The sequence below is a fragment of the Petromyzon marinus genome, chromosome 22 (assembly GCF_048934315.1).
Source record: "Petromyzon marinus isolate PM22_M1 ecotype Great Lakes invasive population chromosome 22, UKy_Petmar_22M1.pri1.0, whole genome shotgun sequence".
NCBI lineage: Eukaryota > Metazoa > Chordata > Hyperoartia > Petromyzontiformes > Petromyzontidae > Petromyzon > Petromyzon marinus.
In genome coordinates, this window is record NC_133688.1 from 16,976,832 (window position 1) to 17,000,438 (window position 23,607).

Genomic DNA, 23,607 nt, shown 5'->3' on the forward strand with positions numbered 1-23,607 from the left:
TCTCTATCTCCTCACACACAGTGTTTCGTCTATCTCTTCACACGCAGTGACTTATCTATCTCCTCACACACAGTGTTTCGTCTATCTCTTCACACGCAGTGACTTTATCTATCTCCGCACGCACAGTGACTTCTCTGTCTATTCACACACAGTGACCCTATCTATCTCCGCACAATCAGTGACTCTATCTATAATTTTCCCTGTACCTATCTCCCCCGTAACTACCTCTCTGCTAACGCTAACTCTCCCTATCGCTATTTACTGTCCTTTGGGTTCGGCTCTCAATCTATTCTTCCCTAACATTTGCCGGCTCTCCTCTTCGCATCTCTCCACCTCTCGCCAACAACTTTCCTAACAACAACTCAACTCCCCGTCCAAATCACCTAGCGTTTTATCCAATTTCCAATCAACATTAATTAATTGCCACGTGGCTCGCTGGCATTTTCCTGCCAGCTCGCACCTGTCCAACGGTCCAGACTTCGCGACGCCACCACTTAACGCTAACAGCCTCTCGACCAATCACAGCCCTCGTGCCATGACTCCTTTAATTACTTCGGTTTGTTTACGCCACCCGTGACTCCACCACCTGCTTGTATGTCTGTATGTACTGTATGTGGCCAATTTACCCATGCGTATCTTTTACCCCACTACACTAGTAAGGAATCAATTAAGACCCGAAATGGTTTATCAAATCCTTCCAATTATTGCTAAGCCAGAATCCATCTTCTCGGTTGAAATTGTCTCTGTGTTTGTATATGTGGATAGCCTCATGAACGAATCTCTCATGGTAGCCAGATGTCTTGCAAAGAACCTCTGTCTTGGAGAAGTCAATGTCATGTGAGCCTACTGAATTATAACAGTGATCTGCCACGGCCGAGGTGTTGGTCCTACCGTTTTAGGTCTGTTTTGTGTTCACGAATGCGGTCTGAGACATGTCGTTTGGTTCTCCAATGTAACTACTAAGGATTTGATAAACCATTTCGGGTCTTAATTGATTGATCACGCTTAAGGTGGCTTTCAGACCGCATCCATTATTTTTGTCTCCCCCCCTCCTCTTTTCCGAACATAGATGGACTCGTCCATCTGAACAAACTGTCAAATCGCTCTCCGTGGTGCTAACCTTAAAAAAACGCCACTTTTTTCAAATGTTTATGCTGTGGTTTTCACACCTGATGATGATTGCTTGTATTGCAGTCGAAACGTCGTGAGAATTTTATTGTTTTATATTTTTATTATTTTATTGTTTCCTTTCTACGTGACTTTACCGAAAGAACCAAGAATATGAATCCCTGCAGTCACGAAAGCTTTAAATCTAAATGTTCTACTTAATTAGACTTTTAATAAATGTTTTCTCCTACAACATCAGAGTGCAACGCCACATTAAATACGCATTACAATGACAATAGTTTAAAGCGATTTGAAGCATGTTTTTTTTGTTTTTTATGGGGGGGGGGGGGGGGCAGAGCTTTGTGACGTCATATTTAAGGTGGAGTCTGACTTTTTGTGACGCCGTGTGACGAAGGGGGGGGGGGTAAAAAATCGACCAAAATCGCGTGACGTCATTTATGGACGGCCCCTAACACGAAATAAACAGCAACACTTTGCAGAGGATTGCTGAATATAAGCACATTAACATAACAAGTGAGCAGACAAATTCGCCTTAAATTATGTTAGTTATATTATGTTAGTTCTATTATGTTATATTCTTGGTTCTTTCGGTAAAGTCACGTAGAAGGGAAATAATACAATTATTTCCTTTCTACGTGACTTTACCAAGAATATGAATCCCTGCAGTCACGAAAGCTTTAAATCGAAATTCATATTATGTTAGTTAGCTCATGATCGGTTCGTACATTGCCTTCACAATACTAAAGTTCCATCAGCTTCTAGAAGAGTTCTTCCGGAAGACGTAGGACTTTAGGAAGTAATCTTCCAGTTATAGGAATAAATATTCCAGTTTAGGAAGCCTTCTTCCAGCGTTGGAAGAAATCTTCCAGTTCAGGAAGATCTCTTCCGGATAAGGCTCGTTCCATCGGCTCGCGGACATCTTTCCACTTCCGGCAGAGAGCTCTGGGGTTCCCCCCCCCCCCCTTTTTAATTATTATTATCTGCAAATAAAAACAAATTTTAATTACGCGCTCGTTTTAAATAGTTTTATTTTAAATCAGGACACGACGTGAGTTGAAACACTTAATTACAAGTAGAGAAAAAAAAACCTTTTTAAGACAAGACGTCCTTCCCGATGACGTCAGCGCGAGCGACATAAACAGCTGAGCCGCCGAGAGGACGCAGCCTCAGGGTGGCGGATTGCAGGTAAACTCTACCGCGCAAACATTATCATCGCTCTTCTTGTCCTAACTCATTTAAAAATAAATCGTGTTTGTTTGTTTGCTTGCCTGCCTGCCTGCCTATTTACCGGGGCTGTCCGCCGGAGGTCGTGAGAACCACCGTTGATGTTTGATGCGCGAAGTTTTGATCTACGTGGAGGTTCCGTGTTGGACAACGTGGGGGGGAGTGGTGGTGGGGTCGAGGCGGTGAGAGCGGCCGTGGTTGGCGGTGTCACGGAGTTGACATTGGTGGCTTTTATCAGCCCCTTGACCGGGCCTTTATTTAACCACGTGACCGGGCCTTTATTTAACCATCTGACAGGACCTTTATTTAACCACCTGACAGGGCCTTTATTTAACCACCTGACAGGGCCTGTATTTAACCACCTGACAAGGCCTTTATTTAACCACCTGACAGGGCCTTTATTTAACCACCTGACAAGGCCTTTATTTAACCACCTGACAAGGCCTTTATTTAACCACCTGACAGGGCCTTTATTTAACCACCTGACAGGGCCTTTATTTAACCACCTGACAAGGCCTTTATTTAACCACCTGACAGGGCCTTTATTTAACCACCTGACCAGGCCTTTATTTAACCACCTGACAAGGCCTTTATTTAACCACCTGACAGGGCCTTTATTTAACCACCTGACAGGACCTTTATTTAACTACCTGACAAGGCCTTTATTTAACCACCTGACAAGGCCTTTATTTAACCACCTGACAAGGCCCTTTATTTAACCACCTGACAAGGCCTTTATTTAACCACCTGACAAGGCCTTTATTTAGCCACCTGACAAGGCCTTTATTTAACCACCTGACAGGGCCTTTATTTAACCACCTGACAACCTTTATTTAACCACCTGACAGGGCCTTTATTTAACCACCTGACAGGGCCTTTATTTAACCACCTGACAGGGCCTTTATTTAACCACCTGACAAGGCCTTTATTTAACCACCTGACAAGGCCTTTATTTAATCACTTTACAGGGCCTTGGGGAATGAACTTCCACAAGGAAGATCTGTGAGCTACAGGGAAAGTGTGCTATTGTGTGGTCAAATCATATATTGTTGGTATTTAATCACTTGACAGGGCGTTGGGGATCACGTGTTATACCGGAGGGGAGTCAGCCGATTATCTGTGTGATCAAGGAGCTATCGGGTAACTGGTCCTGTGAGATGTGGGCATTCCCACTTTACCATAAACATCCTTAAGATGCCCTGCACTGACTGTTGTCTTTGATCATTGACACTGAACCCTTGAAGGTTCGTTAGTTTGCATTTGTGAGCCGTGGGCGTTTGCATTTATTTAAAACTTTCGTGACTGCAGGAATTCATAATCTTTGGTTCTTTCGGTAAAGTCACTTAGATAGAAAAAGAATAACAAATAAATTGAATAAGAAATCTGTTCGTGTCTTTTATTATTTTATTTTTATTCCTTGATTTTTATGATTATTTTTCTATCTACGTGACTTTACAGAAAGAACCAGAGACTATTTGCATTAATGCATAACAATACTAAAGTTACATTATTCAAGAACTGTGTGTGTAACATTTTCTGCAAATTAAAGTGTAATTTATAGTGTAATATGTATTCCAAACGTTGGGATGTTCGTGAAATATAACATCTCACTGGTGGACTTTCTGTTGATTTTCATGGAGGGGTATTGCAAAAGCATTTAGATCATTTCCAACAAGTGAGATATTTGAGCTAAAATTGCCCAGTCCAGTGCCTGTGGAGTTAAGGTGTTGACATTAATTAAGTTTTTAAACATTATTAGGTCATTGAGAATGTTTAATTCCAGTGAGTTGAAATCTGTGAAAATATAGTTGTTTGGCTACAGGTCAAGTAGCTATAATCGTTTAACTTTATTCAACCACGTAGCATAGCATTGGGATGAATAATTAATAATCCTCAAAGGGATATATGTGAGGTCAGAAGGCCCAGCTTGTCCTTGACCGATTAGCTATTTGCTGTACAGCATCATACAGCATGTTAAGCTTCTTCCTCAGGCCACGCAATGCACTGATGGGAGTCAAGGAACTGACAAATACATCCTTTAACCATTTTACAGGGTATTGGTGTTTATAATTTACAACAGCAGAGATCCCAGAGGGGACTCATGTGAGTAGTTGTTGTGGTGTGAAAACAGTTACTCGAAAATGCCCTTTATTTGACCAGTTGGCATGCATTGTGTACTTATTTTTTTAAAAAGAGGAAGATGTATAAGCCCAGAGGGCTCAATTTGTATCTAACCCAATGGCTGCTTGCTGTACTGCCTCCTACAAGCACAATGAGCTTCTTCTCCTGCAGTCTTCAGCTAGGTTCGGTAGCTAATCTTGAGCCTGAATCTACTTGCTGTACTTCCTCCTGCAGATCATTGCATTTCATTATCTGCAGAAAGTTAGCCGTGGAGTCTAGGATCCGGTACTATTTTGTCCTTTATTTAATCATAGGTTCACGATGTCTTATAAGGGAGATCTGTGAGGCCACTAAGTCTGACTGGTTGGATGTGTGTCAGGGCTTTAGCGTTCATCGATTTCCCTCATTTCAGCAGGTGGCAAGCACGTTGAAATCGGCTGTTGGCTGCGAAGGAGACCCTGTGAATGTCCCAGTAGTTTGGTCATGGGATGAAGTAGCTGATGAATACTTCGTTTAACCAGGTAAGGAATGCTGAAAAGATTCTGCAATGAAATTGAGTAATACGTTCTAGAACAAATACTGAATTTATTGTCCATCCAGGTTAAATTGGTCGATGCTAGACATCTTGTCTCTAAACATTAGAAACTCGTGGCAGTGCACACCCACCATTATGCAGATTGTATGCATTTTTTGCTAGCTTGCTCATAGTTAATGAAAATTTATTGATACATTAAATAATAATTTAATTCACTAGTTCTATAGTTATTCAATGGGTCATAGTTCTAACTCTACAGATGACAGCCAACCATACGCCTTGGAAGGGTTTATAATTTTAACCACTTTGTAAGGGATCGATTTAGCTGGGACAAACTGTTGAATTGTCACATGCTTTCTTGGCATCCTGTTTTCTTTTTTAAATGTACAGTAATTACACATTGGTAAACACTTCAGTGCCCACGTGACAATCGATATTTGCTTCTTTCCAATGGCTGCGTTGTGTGTACTTGCCATTGCTTTGGTACTCCCAGTTGAACTTGGTTTTGGTCAGATAAATAATTGTTTGCTTGACATAAGGCAGATAGTAAAGTTTAAGCATCTTTCAACAGAAATAGAAAGGCATTTCAAAAGCAAGTAAAAGTCACACTGGAATGTGGAATTTGTCATATCACAGGCAGCTGCAGCATCTGGCAGGACTGAAGACATGTTTGCTGAAAAGATTACTGATTAATATATATGCATGATGCGTTTGAACTTTTCTTGTCATCAATGCCTTTTGCTTTTCGAAGGCAGGCTTTCATGTGAGAGAAATCTAACAAGTGGGCAATTTTATTAATTTTCTGTGATGGGTGGAGGAGGGTTTACTATATGCGTTTCACTTGCACTTGTACGATCTAACCCAAAAATCAATGTCGAACCGTAATATTGGTTGCAAAAGGTTAATTATTGAAATTTAGCGGCAATTTTGTTTACTTTGCAGTTTATGGGTGACAAAAGAAGACGATCACATAATCAGGCTGCTCCAGCTATGCCTGGAGAGATGGCGGTACAGCTGCTGCCCAGCAGACCCATGGTAAGTAATCTTCAGCAGCAGTATACAATCATTGGTTATTTAATGCCCTGCTTTTGTTTACGTAGAAATTGGCCACGAGTCGTAATACGAATCACCGTGAATCAATCTCAACATTAAGTGGACTATTAGGAAGTTGTTGGTGAACAAAAGTCAGCCGTCGTCTTTCTGATTATTTGCAGGCAAAATAGCCTGCTAAAAGCGCTTTATATTTACAGGGATGTGTGTTGGACATTAATGCTCAAGACATGAAGGTGCCAAACAAGCTGCCGGTAAATAATTGGGTGTTATTCGCCGTTGCAGAAAAATGAATGTGCACTCTAATTTATTAACCTTGTGGAAAATAAACCATTGGCTTTTGTCTACTAACTAATCACCTCTTCCACGATGTCTGGCCTGAGTGGTAGAGAGGCTCGAGCTTTCTTTAGTGGAGGCCCTTCTGCCAGCAGTGGCGTGAGCAAGCACTTTCGGGGCTGCACCGTTACCTTGCTGTTTGACTTAACTTACTGAGTTTGATTGCTTAATGCATGTTGTGCGTGCCACCGCAGTTACTCTTTAATCTTTGTAGGTGGCCAAAGACGTTGAAGCGCATGTAACAATGTTTGCATGCCGCAGGTGGTTGATGCAGGGGATAGCAGCGAGCTAACCAACAAGATTGACACATCAGAGAGATTGACTCAGAGTCAGGAAAGCGGCACTTGTCCCTCACAAGCCATCCAGGTCTGTTAGAATTACGATAAATATACGTATTAAGAAATGTCTCTTGAAATACTCGAATTCTTGCAGGCTTATTAACACGGCTCTTAAAACACTGCATGACACATTTTGCTTGACTAATATTTTTAATTATTAGGTGTGGCCAACGTGTTTTCCTTATTGTACAACCACACTTATACATCCTTCAGATCTGTGCTTAGACTTGTCGTGTTGAAGTCAACATCTTCGTGCAACATTATACAATGATTCGTGTTTTTTAAACTTTTATTTTGCGTGTGTGTGTGTGTAGCCTTTGAGTTGCATTCAGAATGGACTGAATGGCGAGAAGAATGGATATCCTCCAAACTCTTTTGACCTCGAAGTATGGCTTGCACATTGTTTGATGTAACACTCAGAAATACTTGTGATTGTAAATGGTTGTGAATTGCTCTGCGACACACCAGTAGTGCTGAAGCAGTAATAATTTTACACAGTTCACGTCACAACTTCATTGAATTAGGGTTTGCAATACACATTTTACTTACTTCATCTAACCTAAATATCAATTAGGAATCATAACTAACTTTGGTAGAAAGCTTGGTGTTAATTATACTTACAATTGTTATTTATTTTACGTGACATTGCTGATAAAAAATAATGTTCATGTCTCGACTTAAAGCTTTCGTGGCTGCAGGAATTCATAAGGGTTCTTCCTGATGACGAACGCTTGTGTTGCGATCGAAACGTCGTCGTTTTTTTGTTTGTTATTTTTTGTTACTTTCTTTGAACCTATCTACGTGACTTTACCGAAAGACCCAAAGAATATAAAAAAAATTTTTACGTGTGCGGTTGATTAATAACCAGGTGAAAATCCATGAGCTGACAGCTGCTCTGGAGGCCAGTGGCAATGCAAACACACAGCTGATGTCACAGATACAAAACTTGGTAAGTGCTCTCTATTTACAAGGGTACTTGAGTTGCTTTTTTTTTTCTTAGGTCCAATGTAATATTGTATCGGCTACTGTAACCGGGAGTGTTGCATGCTATTTTAACTAACAGTTACATATCTCCGGAATAAATATTTCCTTGTGTTGATTGATGCTCATTCCGGCTCCACACGAGGTGACTATTTTCAAGGCGACTGCAAAGGGGTATACTGTATTGAGTTCAGGAAAGTTTCTAAAACGGGAGTTGTCCCCATCCCCCCCCCCCCCCCCGTCAGAGTTATGATATAGCCCAACAGCTGGTAGCACTTCAAACTCCAATGCGCTGCATTTAGAGTTGCTATTTTTCGATGCGAACGATCCTGCCCGTTTCCTGTGTGAGTTGGCAAATGAAGAGTGAGGCAACTAAGACGCGTTTCTTTGCTTTTCCACACATGTTCATTCATGTCTTTGGCCTGTATTTCCATAACTCTGGCATCCAGTTGGTATGCTGAGGATGCAGCCACAAACAAGGATTCTAATTGGACTGCAAACCCACGGCTTTTTTTCCCTGTGTTTTTAAAACGTGGATTCTTCTTCGGGTAAAACCAATGAATGCAAGTGCACCTTTTTCTGTTTATTCTTGTGTACGTTTAGGAACATAAAGCACAAGTTCTGTCGGAGACGATGCGAAAGGTATTATATCATTTTAATACTTTTCGGTTGGACGTGCGATTTGAAATCACTTTGGAAAATGTTTGCCCCCGCATTTAGTTGTGTATATATGTGACCATTTATTATTAATTTGTCAATGCAGAACGACAAAGAGAAAACACAAAAAGAGGAAGCGTACCGGAAGGAGTATGCCCAATTACAAGAACAACTTGCGGTAGAGAACATAGTGTTGCATTTTATTCACGTATTTGATTTGCCTGCAGAATTTGCAATATTTTTAATACAATCATATTCGTCATTGACAATTAACTTGGTTATATATTTTTTTTTTCAGGCATATGTTGCACAAAACACTGAACTGTGGGATAAACTCGCTTATGCACAACGTTTGGCCCAAGACAAAGCTAGTAAGTCACTGCACAGCGTGAACCTTGTTATGGCTTTGGAGGTATTTTTGGTATAAATTTTGGGACGTTCATATAACACGGCATGCCATTTGCAGTAGTACAGGGGTCGGCAACATGCGTCTCCCGAGCCGCATGCGGCTCGTTTGAGGACTGCTTCGTGACAGTTATTTATTAAGGACCCACCGCCTTGTATTCACATTGCATTGTGGCTCTTGAAATATTGAGGTTGTTAAAAAAAATATATATATACCGAATTAGAAAAAGATGGCTCCTCCTTGTTATTTTGGTTGCAGGCCCCGGCAATAGAAGCTGGATGTAAGCACACCCCGTGTGAAAAAGACCGTGTGTTATTTTTTTCTGAAGTGTACTTGTGTCAGAGGTTTCCCTTCCCCTTCCTCCCACCACTGCAATATAATCATGTTTCTTTTATGAAAACTGTTCTTATATGAGATGTGCTTATATCCAGCTTCCCACTGTATTAAACAATTGGGTAGTCTGCTCTTAGAATACAATGTATACACGTGTCAATTTTTACACATTTAGAATTACATTACACTGATTTCACATCGACAATTTACGTGCAGTTTGTTTCTTATCACAGAGATAAGTAGGCATGTAATCGTTCGTTGATTAAATCTCCTTATAAGCTCATGACACATGCATCAAATTATGCTTTAATAAGCAATCGTATAGGATTTAAGAAAATTGCGTACAGTCCGGCCAATACTGTAGATAAAAAAAACACCCTACAAATCAGACGTGCTGATAAACGATTCAAACGGGGCAGTGCAAACTTGACAAAAAAGACAATTCTTCAGTGGAATTGTGGCCCCCTAATCCTAACAGTTCATCCAATGTCTGGGTGGTCGTGGGGGGGGGGGTTGAATGATTACATGTTTAGACACAAGCACATTACTCATTGCAGTGTGTGCCACTGTAGGTTTAATACTGGCAGTTTATGTGGCATCGTGGTAGGATGACTTACAATACATGAACTCTGCTGCTGTGTACAGTCAACATCTGAATTGTGCTGTTTGCGCTTGAAATGATTGCAAACCAGATGACTTTGCTTCAATCCCCTTGCGTGCGTCCTTTTTGCCATCCTAGATGAGGCCTCCCACTTGGACAGCAGACTGCAAATTTCTCATCGTCATTTGGCGGAATTGGAGATTTCTTTCAACAGTGCCGCAGCACACCATCAGCACTTTGAAAAGGTTTGTTAACCTCCTCTCTCCCGGGCTTGTTATATTATGACTATTGTATTATCTGTTTTTGTTAAGTTTACTTAAACTCTGCTCAAAGTGCATTACCGACGCTAATGTTCTGGATAGTTTTGTGTTACAGAATTCCATAGGTTAGATGCTATGCTAGTCTAGTTTAAAAAGTTTTTTTACATACGTCCACCCCAAAAACGTATCAACAATTCTCAATGTAATTTTCTGGTGTGCAGAGTTTATGTTTCCATGAAAGGTTGACAAGTTATTACCGTTAACATTGCATGAACATTTCAGTTCATCCTTATCGCGAAGACACTACCGTGTCTGTCTTACCACTCTCACATGTCCGCTCTATGTGTGTAAATATACATGTGAACATTTTAGGCACGCAGTCTCAGATACAGGAATTAAGGAACGCTCTTTACACATGCCATTGTTTTTATAATCGCCAAATTATTTCATTATCGTATTGCCTTATATCTGCAAAATGGTACAATGTTGTTTTTTTTGTCCTAACATTGTGTGCTTTCCTCTCTTGATCAGTTATGCAAGAATTTGGAAAAGCAGAGGAGTGAAATTAAAATGGACATGTACAAAATAAAGTAAGTGGATGGTTTGTTATGTGCTACGAGTTGGCCTTGGTGGTGCACACTTGTGATCTAAAACTTTGGAGGCAAGGATTGGGTGGATCATGCAAATTTGTGACGCTCCCAACCCTGCTGGGAAATATGATAGCCGGGAGAGGACACTACTGCAACTGGGTTCCTGAACCAGTCTGACTGAGCAAACGTTGCAGTTGTATATTTATATGCCTAGGTTTTCCCCAGATACTCCGGCTTCCAATATCACAAACTCCGAAACAGGAATTTTCCAGATATCCCAATGCAGGACCCTTTAAAAAACAATCTACCTTTATGCACAACCTACTGCATTAATCCCTCAATGCATGCCTACCCTCGTACCCAATTGCAGCATTTATTATTGCTTCCATCTCCTCTGGCATTGTTCCTATCATGGTGAGAAATGCTCACTGAATTCCTACATCCCTGCACACCGTAGACTAATCTCCAACTTTAAGTTCCATGGAAATGAATAGTGTTCCTGAGAAGTGCATTGATATACGCTTAGAACCTACGCTTATTTAATTCCCTCTGAAATGCAGAATGTTACTAAAGTCCCTTTTGTGTAAACAAATTAATGAATCCTCTTGAAACTGTACATGGACATGTTTCTCCTATTTATAAAGCATCTTGAAATGCGATCGCATTTAGATGCTCTAAACAAATACATTATTAAATGTTTAATGTAAATGAGGGTGGTGGCACAGTGGTTAGCACACTCTGCTATCTACCTCTTATCTGAGTTCAATGGCTATCATCATTGATGAGTGATAACTTAACCGGTCTTAGGCCCCCTCTCCTTCACTGACTTGGGTGGTGAAGTATGGTCAAACAATCCCCATGATTGACAAGGTGTGGGGAAGCCTTCGTCCAGCAGCGGAGTGATAAAGTGCTGAAGAAAGTACTGGATGCTGCTAAGGCACCACGTGAATTTATCTTTGCATGTGTGCAAAATAGTACAGTGCTTTTGTATGTAAATTAAAGCACATTGTACAATTTCGCACCTGTGCAAGTCGTAAGATGCGTTTTAACGTGCAATTTATAATTTAACGACCTACCCGAACAGGATCGAAAGGGATCAGGCAATTAGAAAGAATGCAGAACTGATGGAGAAACTATCGGACAGCACACAAGACTCTAAAACGCATCAATCAGAATTGCAGGTGAAGACCAAGGAACTGGAAGGAGCAGAGCTCAGGCTCAAAAAGGTAATGCACACGGACCTAATGTCAGCTGTTTGTCTCTTGTAGTGGCGCGCTCGGGTGCTTGCCACGGTATCGCATTGCTCGCATTTTAAAATTTGATCAGTTGTTTGTGAAGGTTTCTTTTTAAATTATTAATGTCCCAGGTGGAGGAGCGTCTGCGGGAATATGAAAACGGCCTCGCGAAAACACAAGGCCCTGAGGGCAGTGTCGGAGGGCTTCGGACAAAAGCGGGTGTGTCACGGCATTTACTTGTCATCATAAATACATTATTTATCAGTAGTTTTCCTCCAGTCTTATCCCCATTGTGCTTTTGTGTCATGTCACGAGATGGAATTCTTTATTCGGGTCGCAAGAGTCGCCTCTGATATTTGTTTGAGTGACCTCTGATCCACATAGTAGAGGGTAGCACTTTGCATATGAGATTAATATTTGTCACACGACAGCCAAACTCTTATTTAAACATTTCAAAACTGGAACGTAGCCAATTAAGTGCGGAACCAGATTGAACATAATTGGATTATTGTTTTTTGTGTACAGTCTTTGGTGACTGTGCTTAGACCATCAACTCACTCTACTCAATAACCCAGTTTCATCACAGCCATCTACCTGGCTTTAAACCCAGGAACTTAGTGGTGCCAGTTCAGATCTCTGCCCCCCATCCCATACAGCCGGCCATTTCTTTAATATGTTTAATGTCCTTTATTCAAAGGTGTCTCGGATGGCGGGAACATGTATATGTCGATTAGCGGTGACAAGGATGAAGACAAGGATGTGTTCATCAAGTCTCTGAAGGCTCAGATCGCCAAGCTTGTGGATGAACGAGAGGAGCTCTTGGATCACTTTCACGATCAGGTGAAAGTGGCTCGATGATCGTAACAGTCGGTTCACAACCACTATGACCTATGATCCCAGATTTTTTATAATAACAAGCATTCGAATGCAAACACTGCATGGAATTAATTGTTATATGTATTAAAAAACATGTTCCAAGGTCGGGGCAGCACTGTTGTAGTGATGCGAGCACTGCCCTATGAACCTGGCGACCTGATGACCAACCATAGCTAACGTCGGTAGCGAGTGTGTCTTGACCTGCCCCTACTGGACATCTGTGAAAAAGAGCTTTATAGCTCATCGGATTCCTCAAGTATAAATAAATATTCTGATTCTGACCCGGCCTTGGCCATGTGGCTGATGGTGATGATGATGAACACCGCAACTCCGTGTAAAAAAAAGAGGAAAATACGAGAACGAAACAACTTTGTAAGCCCCGTTGCAATCGCTACAAACGCTTGCTGGTTCATTGTCGTTGGGTGTGTTACAGGCGGAACGTTTGACAAATCTGGAAGAGGAGGTAAAGGCGTTTAGCGAACAGAAGCAGGACACATCCCAACTGCGCAGCGAAATGAAGCGAGAAAAAGCTGTCTACGCCAAGACTGTGGTTCAGTTGCAGCAGACACTTGAGCAAGTGGAGCGGCAAGAAGCAACAATAGAAACGCTGGTCAGTTACCGCGAATGTGCCTATCACCAATTTCTCGTGACGATGTACATTTTCATAGTTGATGGAACTGACTTGGCTGCTTTTATTATATTATCAATGTGTGTTCACGATTGGAGTTTCGACTTTGCAGGCGTTTTCCCGATTCATTGCTACAGAACGTGGGAAAGCATCGGCAGGTAACGCCATTGCAGCATTATTGTATGCCACGCCTGTGTTGTACGCTCCCCGGTTATCCCAAATGCAGAGACACGAGATTGCTGAACTGAACGTTCAGCTGCAAGCTGAGAAACAAGCCAATGGTAACATGGAGCTCCGACTGGTGGAGGCTGTGCGGAGGAGAGACGAGTTGGAGCGAAAGGTGTTGTCACTCTCTTAGACACATCGGGCTGTAGTTCCGTTTTACATCGAGTACTAAGCGAGCCAATTTTTTGCAAAGACATTCTGTTAAATTAACCGATGACAGTAGGTTCAGTAGCAGTCGTAATAGCATGGTTGACGAGGGTCCTGGTACAAGGAATTAAATGACCCCCCCCCCCTCCGCCTTCTTAGGCCCGGTGCCTGGTCCCCACTAGTCCGTGGACCCCGGTGCAAACGTGCCACCTCCACAATTCCACAATCGATTGCTACGTCACTTGAGTGATCATATATCACATCTTCGTTGAAAAATAATTCCTACAAAGTCATACGTTCTGACAGCCTTGTTGATAGATTCTGTTTATTTCAGGCTGCAATCTAAGTTGCACGTTTTCATTTTAGCCCTGTGGTCTAGAAACAAAATCAAATATATAAATTACTTCATACGGCTTCGATTTTGTTCATAAATGTTATGCCGCTCTTCCCTCCTGTGACCGATGTGACATAGCTCACCGATCAGGTGAAGGAGCACCAGGAGCTGATACAAGGGAATGATGGTCTGCGGGAGATGGTGAGGCATTCGGCCGAAAGGTCTGACCGCGCTTTACCCGAGATGGAAGCCGTGACCAGGAAGTACCATATGCAGACTCAGATGATGGAGCAGGTGATGCACGAAAGCCACCGGGAAAAGAAAGTGATTGAAGCTCTGCAGGGAGAGATTATGAATGCACAGGTATTCGACACTTCTCCATCGGTTTAACGTTGTGCAACTCTTACAGCCAGGGAACATTCTGTGTGAATCGGCAGTGTGCGTCATTTGATTACCTATGTGTGTGTTTGTGTTTGACTGGGTGTGATGTTCACTGTATGAATGTGTACTGTATAAGTTATCGGCGAAAAGTGTACACGCGTCGTTAAGCATTTGCTTTCGATGCATCAATTGACACCGTGGATGCCCTTGCAAATAGGCAGCTCAATCTGTCGAGTGATTTTCTAAGCGAGATATTTTAATGAAAAACAAGAAACACTGCAGTTAAGTGTTTGTTTCATTCGGGTATTTTTTTTGTGTATTCATGGCATCTCTTGCTTGGAGAGAATAATATTTCAAACACGAGCTAAACATCTTGGGTTTTTTTTTAAGCCATTATCAATTGCTGAACCTCTGCCATTGTCAGAGTCTTGGTCAGGGTAGTGTATAGGATAAAGGTTAGCTTTTGTTTGCACGACATGCTCTTTTAAAACGTTTAGTCAAGTATGTAACAAACATGAAACCTACGTCTTCGCTGCCTACAATAATTGAACTTGCATCTGATGGTGTAAAGGAACTTAGCGATATTTATTTCCAATCTTTTGTTCACCTTCCGTCATTCAGACTGTCTGGTAACTTACTCTAAACATTGTGCTTTGCCCACGGTCCATGCATGGCAGCATTGTTTATAAAACCAATGAAAAAGGTGAGCGAATGGTGTAACATGCATAGTCCCATGATGTTCTCAAAACCGTCACGAACATTGCTGCCGATTTTGCTTTTGTAGATGAGAGAAGGGAAGCTGAAAGAAAAGGCCAAGGCTCTTGTGGAGCATATTGCATTCATCTCTGAAAAATCAAGCGCCACGTTTGTGACGAGGTCTGTGTTTGACGCCTTGCATGCTGACATGGAGAAGCTGCAGGTGAGTGAGGAAAGCTGTACTCTGTTTTACTGAGAACTCCAAAGTTTGTTCGATCTTTTCATATTCTGATGACGTACACGTACGATGACATACACATGTCATCGGTAACCGAGGCTCCCACAAAGCCATGCGGGAAGGCGTGCTACCGTAGGGTGCAGTCATGCCACTACAGTTCTCTGTGGCGAGTACAGTGTCTTTATAAACAGCAGCGCTACGCCTCTGAATAAAATTAACGCTAACCGTTTGTGCGTTCTGAGATTCAGCGGTGAATGGGACCCCACCTTGCAACTTGCTGATGTCTCGGAACAGGAAAGGGTTAAGTGAATCTGTTTTATCGCCACTGCGGGCGAAAGGGCCTCCAGTAGAGGGAGCTGTGTAGTGTACTTGTTATACATTGGTCAGACGTCTTAAAAGAGGTGGGAGTACCCACACTTTACCCCACCATTTATACCGCCGCGTGGACAGAAGGCGGTGGAGAAATTTAAGAAACTTGCCACATTGTTTCAACTGCCGTGACAGGAGAGTGAACCGGTTTCTTCAGGATTGCAAGTCGTGTGCTCAACATTACGTCATGACGGCGTCCTGTTCAGTGGGGGCAATGAAATGCATCTGAATTTTTCTTGCAAATTTTGCCTTCGCAGGTTAAATTTGTCGACATGATGGAAGAGAGGGTCACGCTTATAGAACGGTTGGATTTGCTTGAAAGTAGGTGCAGAAACCTGCCCGGAGGAGCCAGCAACATTGGTAAGCACTCTTGGTGGCACAGTGATAATTTTCTTCGAAGCCCCCAATGTCTTATTTGCATGGTGTCAGTTGCTCGGATGTTCTAACCCTGGAGTTGGCAACCAAACTAACAAGAAGAGCCATTTTTTGTTGGAGTTTGGTAAAAATGTGAATGCGAGACGGTGGTCCCTTAGTACATATCGTCACAAAGCAGTCTTCAAAGAGCCGCATGCTGCTCGGTCGGAGCAGGTTGCCGACCACTGCTCTAACCCCGTATTATTTCATTCTCTGCCTCTTCTCCAGTCGCATCCACTGTCCTGATCTAATTTCACGGCATTCTTTCATCTCCCGCTCTCTCCTCTGTCTCCATCCACTCCTTTAGCCCTGCAGTGTGGCATCTCTTTTATATATATTTAGCTAATTCCTTATCTGACAGTTAAAGGCACACAATTTAATTTATTACTTGCGTGCACCACAGCGGGAGATGGCATTTATATAAAGTGAAACGGCGTGATGTTCATAGTGTATTTCAGTAATGTCTATTTGTAGACGCTCATGAGATGGACTGCCCAGATTTATGGAGTCACATTAAATTACTAAAGGCATATTTTGCTCTGATTAATGCATCTGTTCATTGGATTTCTCCAAGATAAATGAGGATTCTGATTTGTTACTTGATCTTATGATTGTATCCTACGTAAATACTGTAACACAGGCCTCTTGAGCTGTATTTTTGGGCGGGCCACGTGATAAAATTAGCATTTGCTGGCGTACCACATGACATCATACGTCACATGTACAGCCGTTAGACCTCCTATCATCTGTACATGTGACCTCTAATCTCTCTTATTTCCAGGTTGTTTATCTCTCTTGTTTATCTCACTTTGACGTTGCTAATCCTCTATCGTGTTTACAGCTTTCATCTCAATCTCTTGTTCGTCTTTCATCTCAGGGCGAGCCATATCTCTTGGCAGCCCATTGCTCAAAGGACCACTCGAGAAGCCTTCGTGAGCCAGTTGTGGCCCACGAGCCCTCAGTTTAGGGTGCTCTGCCGGACCGAGTGAATAGGCAAATACTGGCTATGGCTGAAGCGTTGTGTTCACACTTGAGACTGACCAGCTGTTTACGTTGCAGGTGAGCTTGGAATACTGTTCAACCAGCAAGAGAAACACCTTCAGCTCGTGTTAAGTGAAAAGGAAGGCTTGGAGGTAAACATTGACGTTTACATTATTGCAACAGAGCCTGTGATATATATCGCTTATGTTTGTATCTTAATATGTTACCGTATAAAGCGCGGTAATGTGTATTATAATGATGCAATAATAGTTATTTGTTCAAACGACTGTTGGATGAAGGCCTACCTTACGCCGTTGCGATCGTGGGGGGGCTGTTTGACCATACTTCACCATGTTTGTTCGCGCCTGTTGCCGAAGCGATGGGGGAACCAGGAGGAGTTCATATTGGCACTCGCCACTGATTTTGACCTTGGTTTAACAGTTGAACTCTGCTCCAGCGGGTTGATGGTACACATCCTATGGGTGTTAGTTTAAGAGGCTCATTTGTTTCACCTGTGTTTTTCAGGCCAAGCTGGCAGAGACTCAAGCACTTGCTCAGTGGCTGCTTGCAGAGAGGAACCAGTGGGTGGCTTATTTCGCAAGTGGCGCAAGAGCGAACGCTGGGCAGTCACTCGCCGACTCGGCCATTGAGGACGGCAACACTTCATCAGGTCAGACGACAGTCTCGTCCGCCGTTTGAGTGCTCTTTCATTACGCCTGCACTATATTTGGGGTTTGCATGTCTCTCTCCCAGTAGTCGCGTGGATTTTCCTCCGGGTCCTCCGGTTTTTCCCTCCATATTTAGAAAACGTGCGTTATCAAGTATTTGGCAGCTATGTATTTTTCATGTGATAAGCCACGTCGTTGAGCTAACATTTGTGGCCAGGTCACTTCTGAAAAAAGATCTATGTAGCTCAGTGGGCCTTACTTGGTAGTTTTAGCTTAAATCAGTTTTTTTTGCTACCAATTAGCAATTATTTTGAACCAATTACATAATTCGATCTTTATTTTGCCAGTAGATGGCGACAAACCGTTACGAAGAACGTGTGGACTCGGCTGAGGCGAAGTGGGTTACATGAAAGATCAGACAGACGTCGCGATTTTTTAAGTTAAACTGATTGAAAAGTGTATAAACTGGTTACAGAAAACAGTTAAGAGTCATTGTAATCTATAGGTTTGTTTTTAAGATGAGGTTATTTCACTGTGGTATTTCCACAGTTCTATTGCATACCTTAGTGGTAGTTGTCAAATTACCGTATTTTCCCACATATACCCCGCACACGCATATAACCCGCAGACGCATATAGCCCGCAAAAATAGCGTTTTGTGTAAAACAAATTTCAGATAGCCCGCACCTCCATATACCCCGCATGCATTCATATATTTAACGTCGTTACCGAAGCTTAATTCCATATTAATACGAAGTTTACATTTGTAATACATTCCACTATCAACTGTTAACATTAAAATCAACGTGCACAAAGAAAACAAACTAACCACAAACGAGTGAACTTAAAACAGTAAATAAGTAACAAAAGTAAATATCCAATAAATAAGTAACACGTAACTGGTAGATAAGTACAATTTTAGCACTGGTAGATTGCGCACTGCGCAGACAATGGCGGCACTACGGTGACGCCGTTGCCTCGCCCCCAACCCCCCACCTCTCTCCCCCAGCTGCCCCACCCCCCCCAACCCCCACCTTTCTCTCCCCCCAGCTGCCCCACCCTCCAACCCCCCCACCTCTCTCTCCCCCCAGCTGCCCCACCCCCCCAACCCCCCACCTCTCTCCCCCCCAGCTCTCCCGTCGCCGGTAAACAGTGCGCGCACTTAAAAAATGTTTGTTTAATTGTACATACTATTAATTTAAAACGTGATCACATGCAATTTTAGTGTGAGTGGTTTATTCAGCAGTGCTTTAGTCAAAGGTAAGTGTTGCATAGTGGATAGTCCTACCATGAAAACATTTAACGAGTTATGACATGTCACGCGTGTAAAATATTTTTGGGATAGCCCGCACATCCATATACCCCGCAGGGCCTTGTTTTGTTCGTAAAAAGTGGTATACCCCGCGGGTTATATGCGGGAAAATGCGGTATACACTTTAAAGTGCAGGCATTTTATTTTTCAATAGCCTATTCACATTCCTGTTAATCAGACAGCATGTTTGGCCTACTGTTACCCCCCCCCCCCCATCCCACCAGAATAGCTTTTCAAACAATGTAAAAACATTAGCTTCAGTCAGACAATCCATGCTCTGAACTCCCCGAATGTACGTAAAAGTGTTCAAGCTCACACGACTCAGCACCCCATTGAGCCCATCATGACATCACCAACCACCGAACCACACTCACACGACTCATAGCACCCCATTGAGCGCATTGATGACATCACCAACCACCGAACCACACTCACACGACTCATAGCACCCCATTGAGCCCATAATGACATCACCAACCACCGAACCACACTCACACGACTCATAGCACCCCATTGAGCCCATCATGACATCATCATGACATCACCAACCACCGAACCACACCTTGTGAGGGCGTATAAAACTGTCCGTGAATCTCATTAACTTCCAAATAAGATCAATCGGCCAAAGTCTTCCCTCTCTGTCAATAAGAATAAAATAACAAGCCCGTTGTTATGGTTGAATGAACTTGTTATTTGATGTACATGATTATTTAGCAGCATTGTGGCTACTACTTGCACGATGCACTTTTAATTTTATGCAGTGTGTGTTTTACAAGTCCACTTCAGAACAATAATTATAAAAAATTTAAATGTTTTTTATTGTGTGCTGTGGTGCAGCTTGCTATACTGTTCCACACTCTGCAGAAATTTGATGGATCATTAATACCACGTCACAGATTGAGGAATTTTGTAGTTAGTGAAGTTATAATTGTTCAGTGTTTATTTTTTTGGAATCTCAAGATTCAAGTTCAAACATTGGCCAATTTGGTTATATGTGTTTTTGAATTGGTCAAAGCAAATTGTGTGTAGGGACTGTAATTTGATCATTATTCAATGACAATGCAGTAACAGACCTGTGAATTAACTTTTGTCATTTAAATCACTTCTTTTACAGCCGAAACATCCGCTGTGTGTGAAACGGGAGCCGCGTTATGTAGCCAAGGTGGCACTGCGCAGCATCAGTGACCTATCGAATACTTTCCTTGCTACACTTCCACAAGGCAGCTCGTTTAAAGCGGCGAACTCCCTGGGCGTTCGGCAGAAGACACAAGCCCCAAGAGCAACTGTAATAATTCCTGCTTCAAGGCTTCCTGCTGCTACGTCGCAGTGTGCTACAAGACAAGGTGGTGTGCAATTAATTTGCGTCATCACCTTGCCAAAGCCAGGTTTCATAAAAATCTTCATTGCTTTCAGCTGGACTTTGCGGTAAACACGGCCTCGTTACTTCAAAGGGCCGCCTTGTCGGATATTGACGGAGGGTCCCACAATTTTACAGGAGCAAAGTTACGTTAATAAAGCACCTCTCTTGCCCACGTCGTAGACGTTGCGTTGGCGTTGCCGGCTCAAGCCACAACGCGGTGCCCTCCCGCAGCGTGCACATCCGTTCCAAGAACTGCGTTCAGCTGTTACAAGTCTAGGCCTTTTCACAAGGTGGCGATCTTTCCACGCTTCTTCCCCCGACTTGAACTTCCTATCGACAGTGCGCTTTGGTTTTCCTCTTATATTTTGGGTTTGCGGGAACGTTTATTTTGTATCCGTGGTGACGTGTGCACAGTGTAAAGTGGCAGGGGGCACTGTGTGTAAGTTTCGATTTGTTTTAAGTGTTTTTTGAATGTGGCTGCCTTCGTGGCAATAAGGTATTATTTTCTGGTGGTGGTGGTAGTGTCCTAAAATGCACTTTATTAATGTGAACTGTATCATTAATTTGCAAAGTTAAATGTATTGAGCACTGGATTGCCTTGGATTTCAATTGCACATGGAATGAAGATAGTTGAACACAGTCGATGATCTTTTGTTTTCCAGTGGGGACCAATTTTCATCAAAGGCCGCTATGTGGGCCTGCATTGCGGTGATGTGCCTCATGGACTGAAAACATTTATATCCAATGCTGTATGTTAAGACTACGAAGATAGACTACTGTGGCACATGTCATGCTTCTGCTTGGTGGAGGGGGGGTTTATAGTTTGAAACTAGATTCTCTGTTCTATCCAATCCCACTTCAGGCTTGTATGTAGTCATGTGGAAACTTCTTTATGATCTTATTTTTAAATGTTTTAATATGAAAAAATATATTGAACATAAATCCATTTGTCGTCACATTAAAAACCATTGGTGCAAACTATAAGCATATCATTCACGTCTTATGAGAAGCACACTTCATTTTGTGAGATATTCTTCCCTCTGTCCATAATTAATAATTTATATTAATGGCTGCCAAAGTCCCGTAGTGGAAAAAGTTATATCGGTGGTATCGAGAATCTGGTTTTAACTTTTCACACTGTCGAGGGTTGAGTGACTTTGCTTGAATGCACCTATGCACTTGGCAGCTGCACTGCGGTGGTGGTTCAATGATGTATGCACTCGCAACTGGCATCATTTATTTACCTCGCTGGAGGATCGAGGCTCGGAATGCAATTGCTTTAAGCATTGCTGAGCTGTGTGCACACCAATGTACATGTAACAATATTCAACCCTCCACTTTGTGTGGCCCCCGAGCTGAAGCCACCAGTGTTGTTGACTACGATGCCGTTATAAGCCAAAGCACCTGTTTTTACATTAATCTTTCATGCGAAAATTATTATCTTGTGTCGATAGTCAAGTGGTGCCGTGTATTACTGAATGTTGGTGGGTGGCAATAGTGGGTAAGGTGTTGTAAAAAAAATTCAGATTTTTTTAAAGGACATTTTCAGATTGCTTTTCCCCCCCACGGATTTACAGATCCTTTATAAATTTAACATTTTCTCCACGCTAACAAAAGTGACACCACCTGATGCCATTTGCCACACACAACCTTTGGTAGGAAAGTGCATAATTGACATGCGTGACATCATTTCCTGTGTTGTCTTATAGCTAGAGCAATCAGAAACGATATGAAAAAAATCCGTATCTGAAATGTATCTAGACCCAACTTACATCCCCAGCATGTACTTGGTATACAAAAAAAGAGTGGCTTTCTTTAAGACAATGCAAAGCCCAAATCGAATGTATATTTTTATATCCTTCATATACAGAACACCAACATTTTAATTGGCGATTATTAAGGATTAAGCCCTTCACCTCTGTTAATAACGGAATTAAGAAAATTGTACGATTATGCAGACTTCGATTGTGTTTTTTTTTGTAACTGTATAAAAATTGGTGCATTTAAGAAGTGGATATGGAACGTTGATAGTTCGTGGCACGAATGCCGACTTTGGCTTTTATAATACATGACGTTTTAAAGTTTGAGAGAGCGTTTTGAGAGTTTGTGGGTGGATGCAGAAATGATGCAAAATAGTACGGTGTGACCTGTATTAGACAAACGTTGAAACATTTTGGATTTTGCCCAGTGCAGTCCCATTTGCTTGTTACTCAGCATAGAATGTGTATACATTCTCAGGTAATTTAAATATTTAGGTTCAAAACATCTGTACTGTACATTAGGTCATAAAAGGTGAGGAGGGTAAGTAATACATGAAGGAATTGCACTAGCGGTCTATTTAAAGTTAATATAAATACAAACTCTACAGTTGTGATCTTTAAGTAATTCATGCTGTGAAAGGTTCTGCGATCAATACATGCTCTCTTGCCAGCTGTTGTACTGCGGACTTGGTCAGTGGGCAGTACGAGTGGAGTTTGTTCTTTTGCTGACGTGGTTTAATAACCTAATACTGTATTCATGAACAGAACTTGAGTACTGGCAATTACAATACCCGGTTATGGTGTCGGTAAAGCAAATGGTTGCGTATGTGTATAAGAATGTTTTAATTTGTATGTAAAGCTATGCACCTGGAATCGTTTTTTTAAAAGAAATAAAAGTTATTTCAGAGTATTTTGTACAGTTACATTCATATTTGTTTTGTGGTTTTTCCAGTGGACGTGTCGTGTGGTCAGATGTCTTCTTATTTTTTTATTGGTTTTAGGTTTTCGTTTTATAAGAGAAATTCCAAAGGTAAATGCCTCATCTCACACTGTTTTATCCAAGTGATATTAACAATTCCAAACTCAAGTACTGTCCAGCCATCGGTATACACAATGGCAACACCACAGTTGATCAGCAGTTCACCTGTGATGGGTTGACGTTTTGGTTCCCCCCCCCCACACCCATTACAAGATGTTTGGCCAACGTGGAAGAGTAGGCCAAATGTCCTCTAGAGCAGTGCTTCTCAACCGTTTTCACGGCACGTTTTGAGCTGGCTCATTTTTTTGTGGCCACGCCAAACCGTGGGTGGGTGGTAATGCGTTGTAGCAGAGAGAATTTCACAATCCCTTGCTCAAGCCAATGCCGGTCATTGTGGCTTTTGTTTAATCAGAATACAAATCCAATTTTTTTTCAAAAATGAATA

General features: G+C 42.1%; 1 protein-coding gene across 5 annotated transcripts; it reads left to right on the forward strand.

Moving 5' to 3' along the window:
* Positions 1–2,161: 2,161 nt before the first annotated feature.
* Positions 2,162–23,106, forward strand: LOC116944900 (golgin subfamily A member 2-like). Of its 5 annotated transcripts, none has more exons than XM_032958789.2 (23): positions 2,162–2,313; positions 4,886–4,994; positions 5,951–6,043; positions 6,259–6,312; positions 6,656–6,760; positions 7,047–7,118; positions 7,601–7,681; positions 8,317–8,355; positions 8,477–8,548; positions 8,669–8,741; positions 9,849–9,955; positions 10,502–10,560; positions 11,645–11,786; positions 11,927–12,014; positions 12,493–12,635; positions 13,105–13,281; positions 13,526–13,639; positions 14,144–14,368; positions 15,171–15,305; positions 15,947–16,049; positions 17,163–17,236; positions 17,610–17,754; positions 20,178–23,106. In XM_032958789.2, the coding sequence occupies exons 2-23, from the start codon at positions 4,974–4,976 to the stop codon at positions 20,246–20,248; spliced, it is 2,193 nt and encodes a 730-aa protein (XP_032814680.1). In that variant the 5' UTR covers positions 2,162–2,313; positions 4,886–4,973; the 3' UTR covers positions 20,249–23,106. The 5 variants fall into 5 exon arrangements, with proteins under 5 accessions (XP_032814680.1, XP_032814684.1, XP_032814683.1 ...); XM_032958790.2 differs by having other exon boundaries at positions 2,197–2,313; positions 4,889–4,994; XM_032958793.2 differs by lacking the exon at positions 6,656–6,760.
* The last annotated feature ends 501 nt before the right edge of the window (positions 23,107–23,607 follow it).

Bases quoted from the DNA above. Each gene is read 5' to 3' on its own strand.
- LOC116944900 (XM_032958789.2), top strand. From the start codon at position 4,974: ATGAATACTTCGTTTAACCAG. The intron at 7,682-8,316 runs GTAAGTGCTCTC...GTGTACGTTTAG, and splicing joins TGTCACAGATACAAAACTTG to GAACATAAAGCACAAGTTCT. The intron at 8,549-8,668 runs GTAGAGAACATA...TTTTTTTTTCAG, and splicing joins AATTACAAGAACAACTTGCG to GCATATGTTGCACAAAACAC.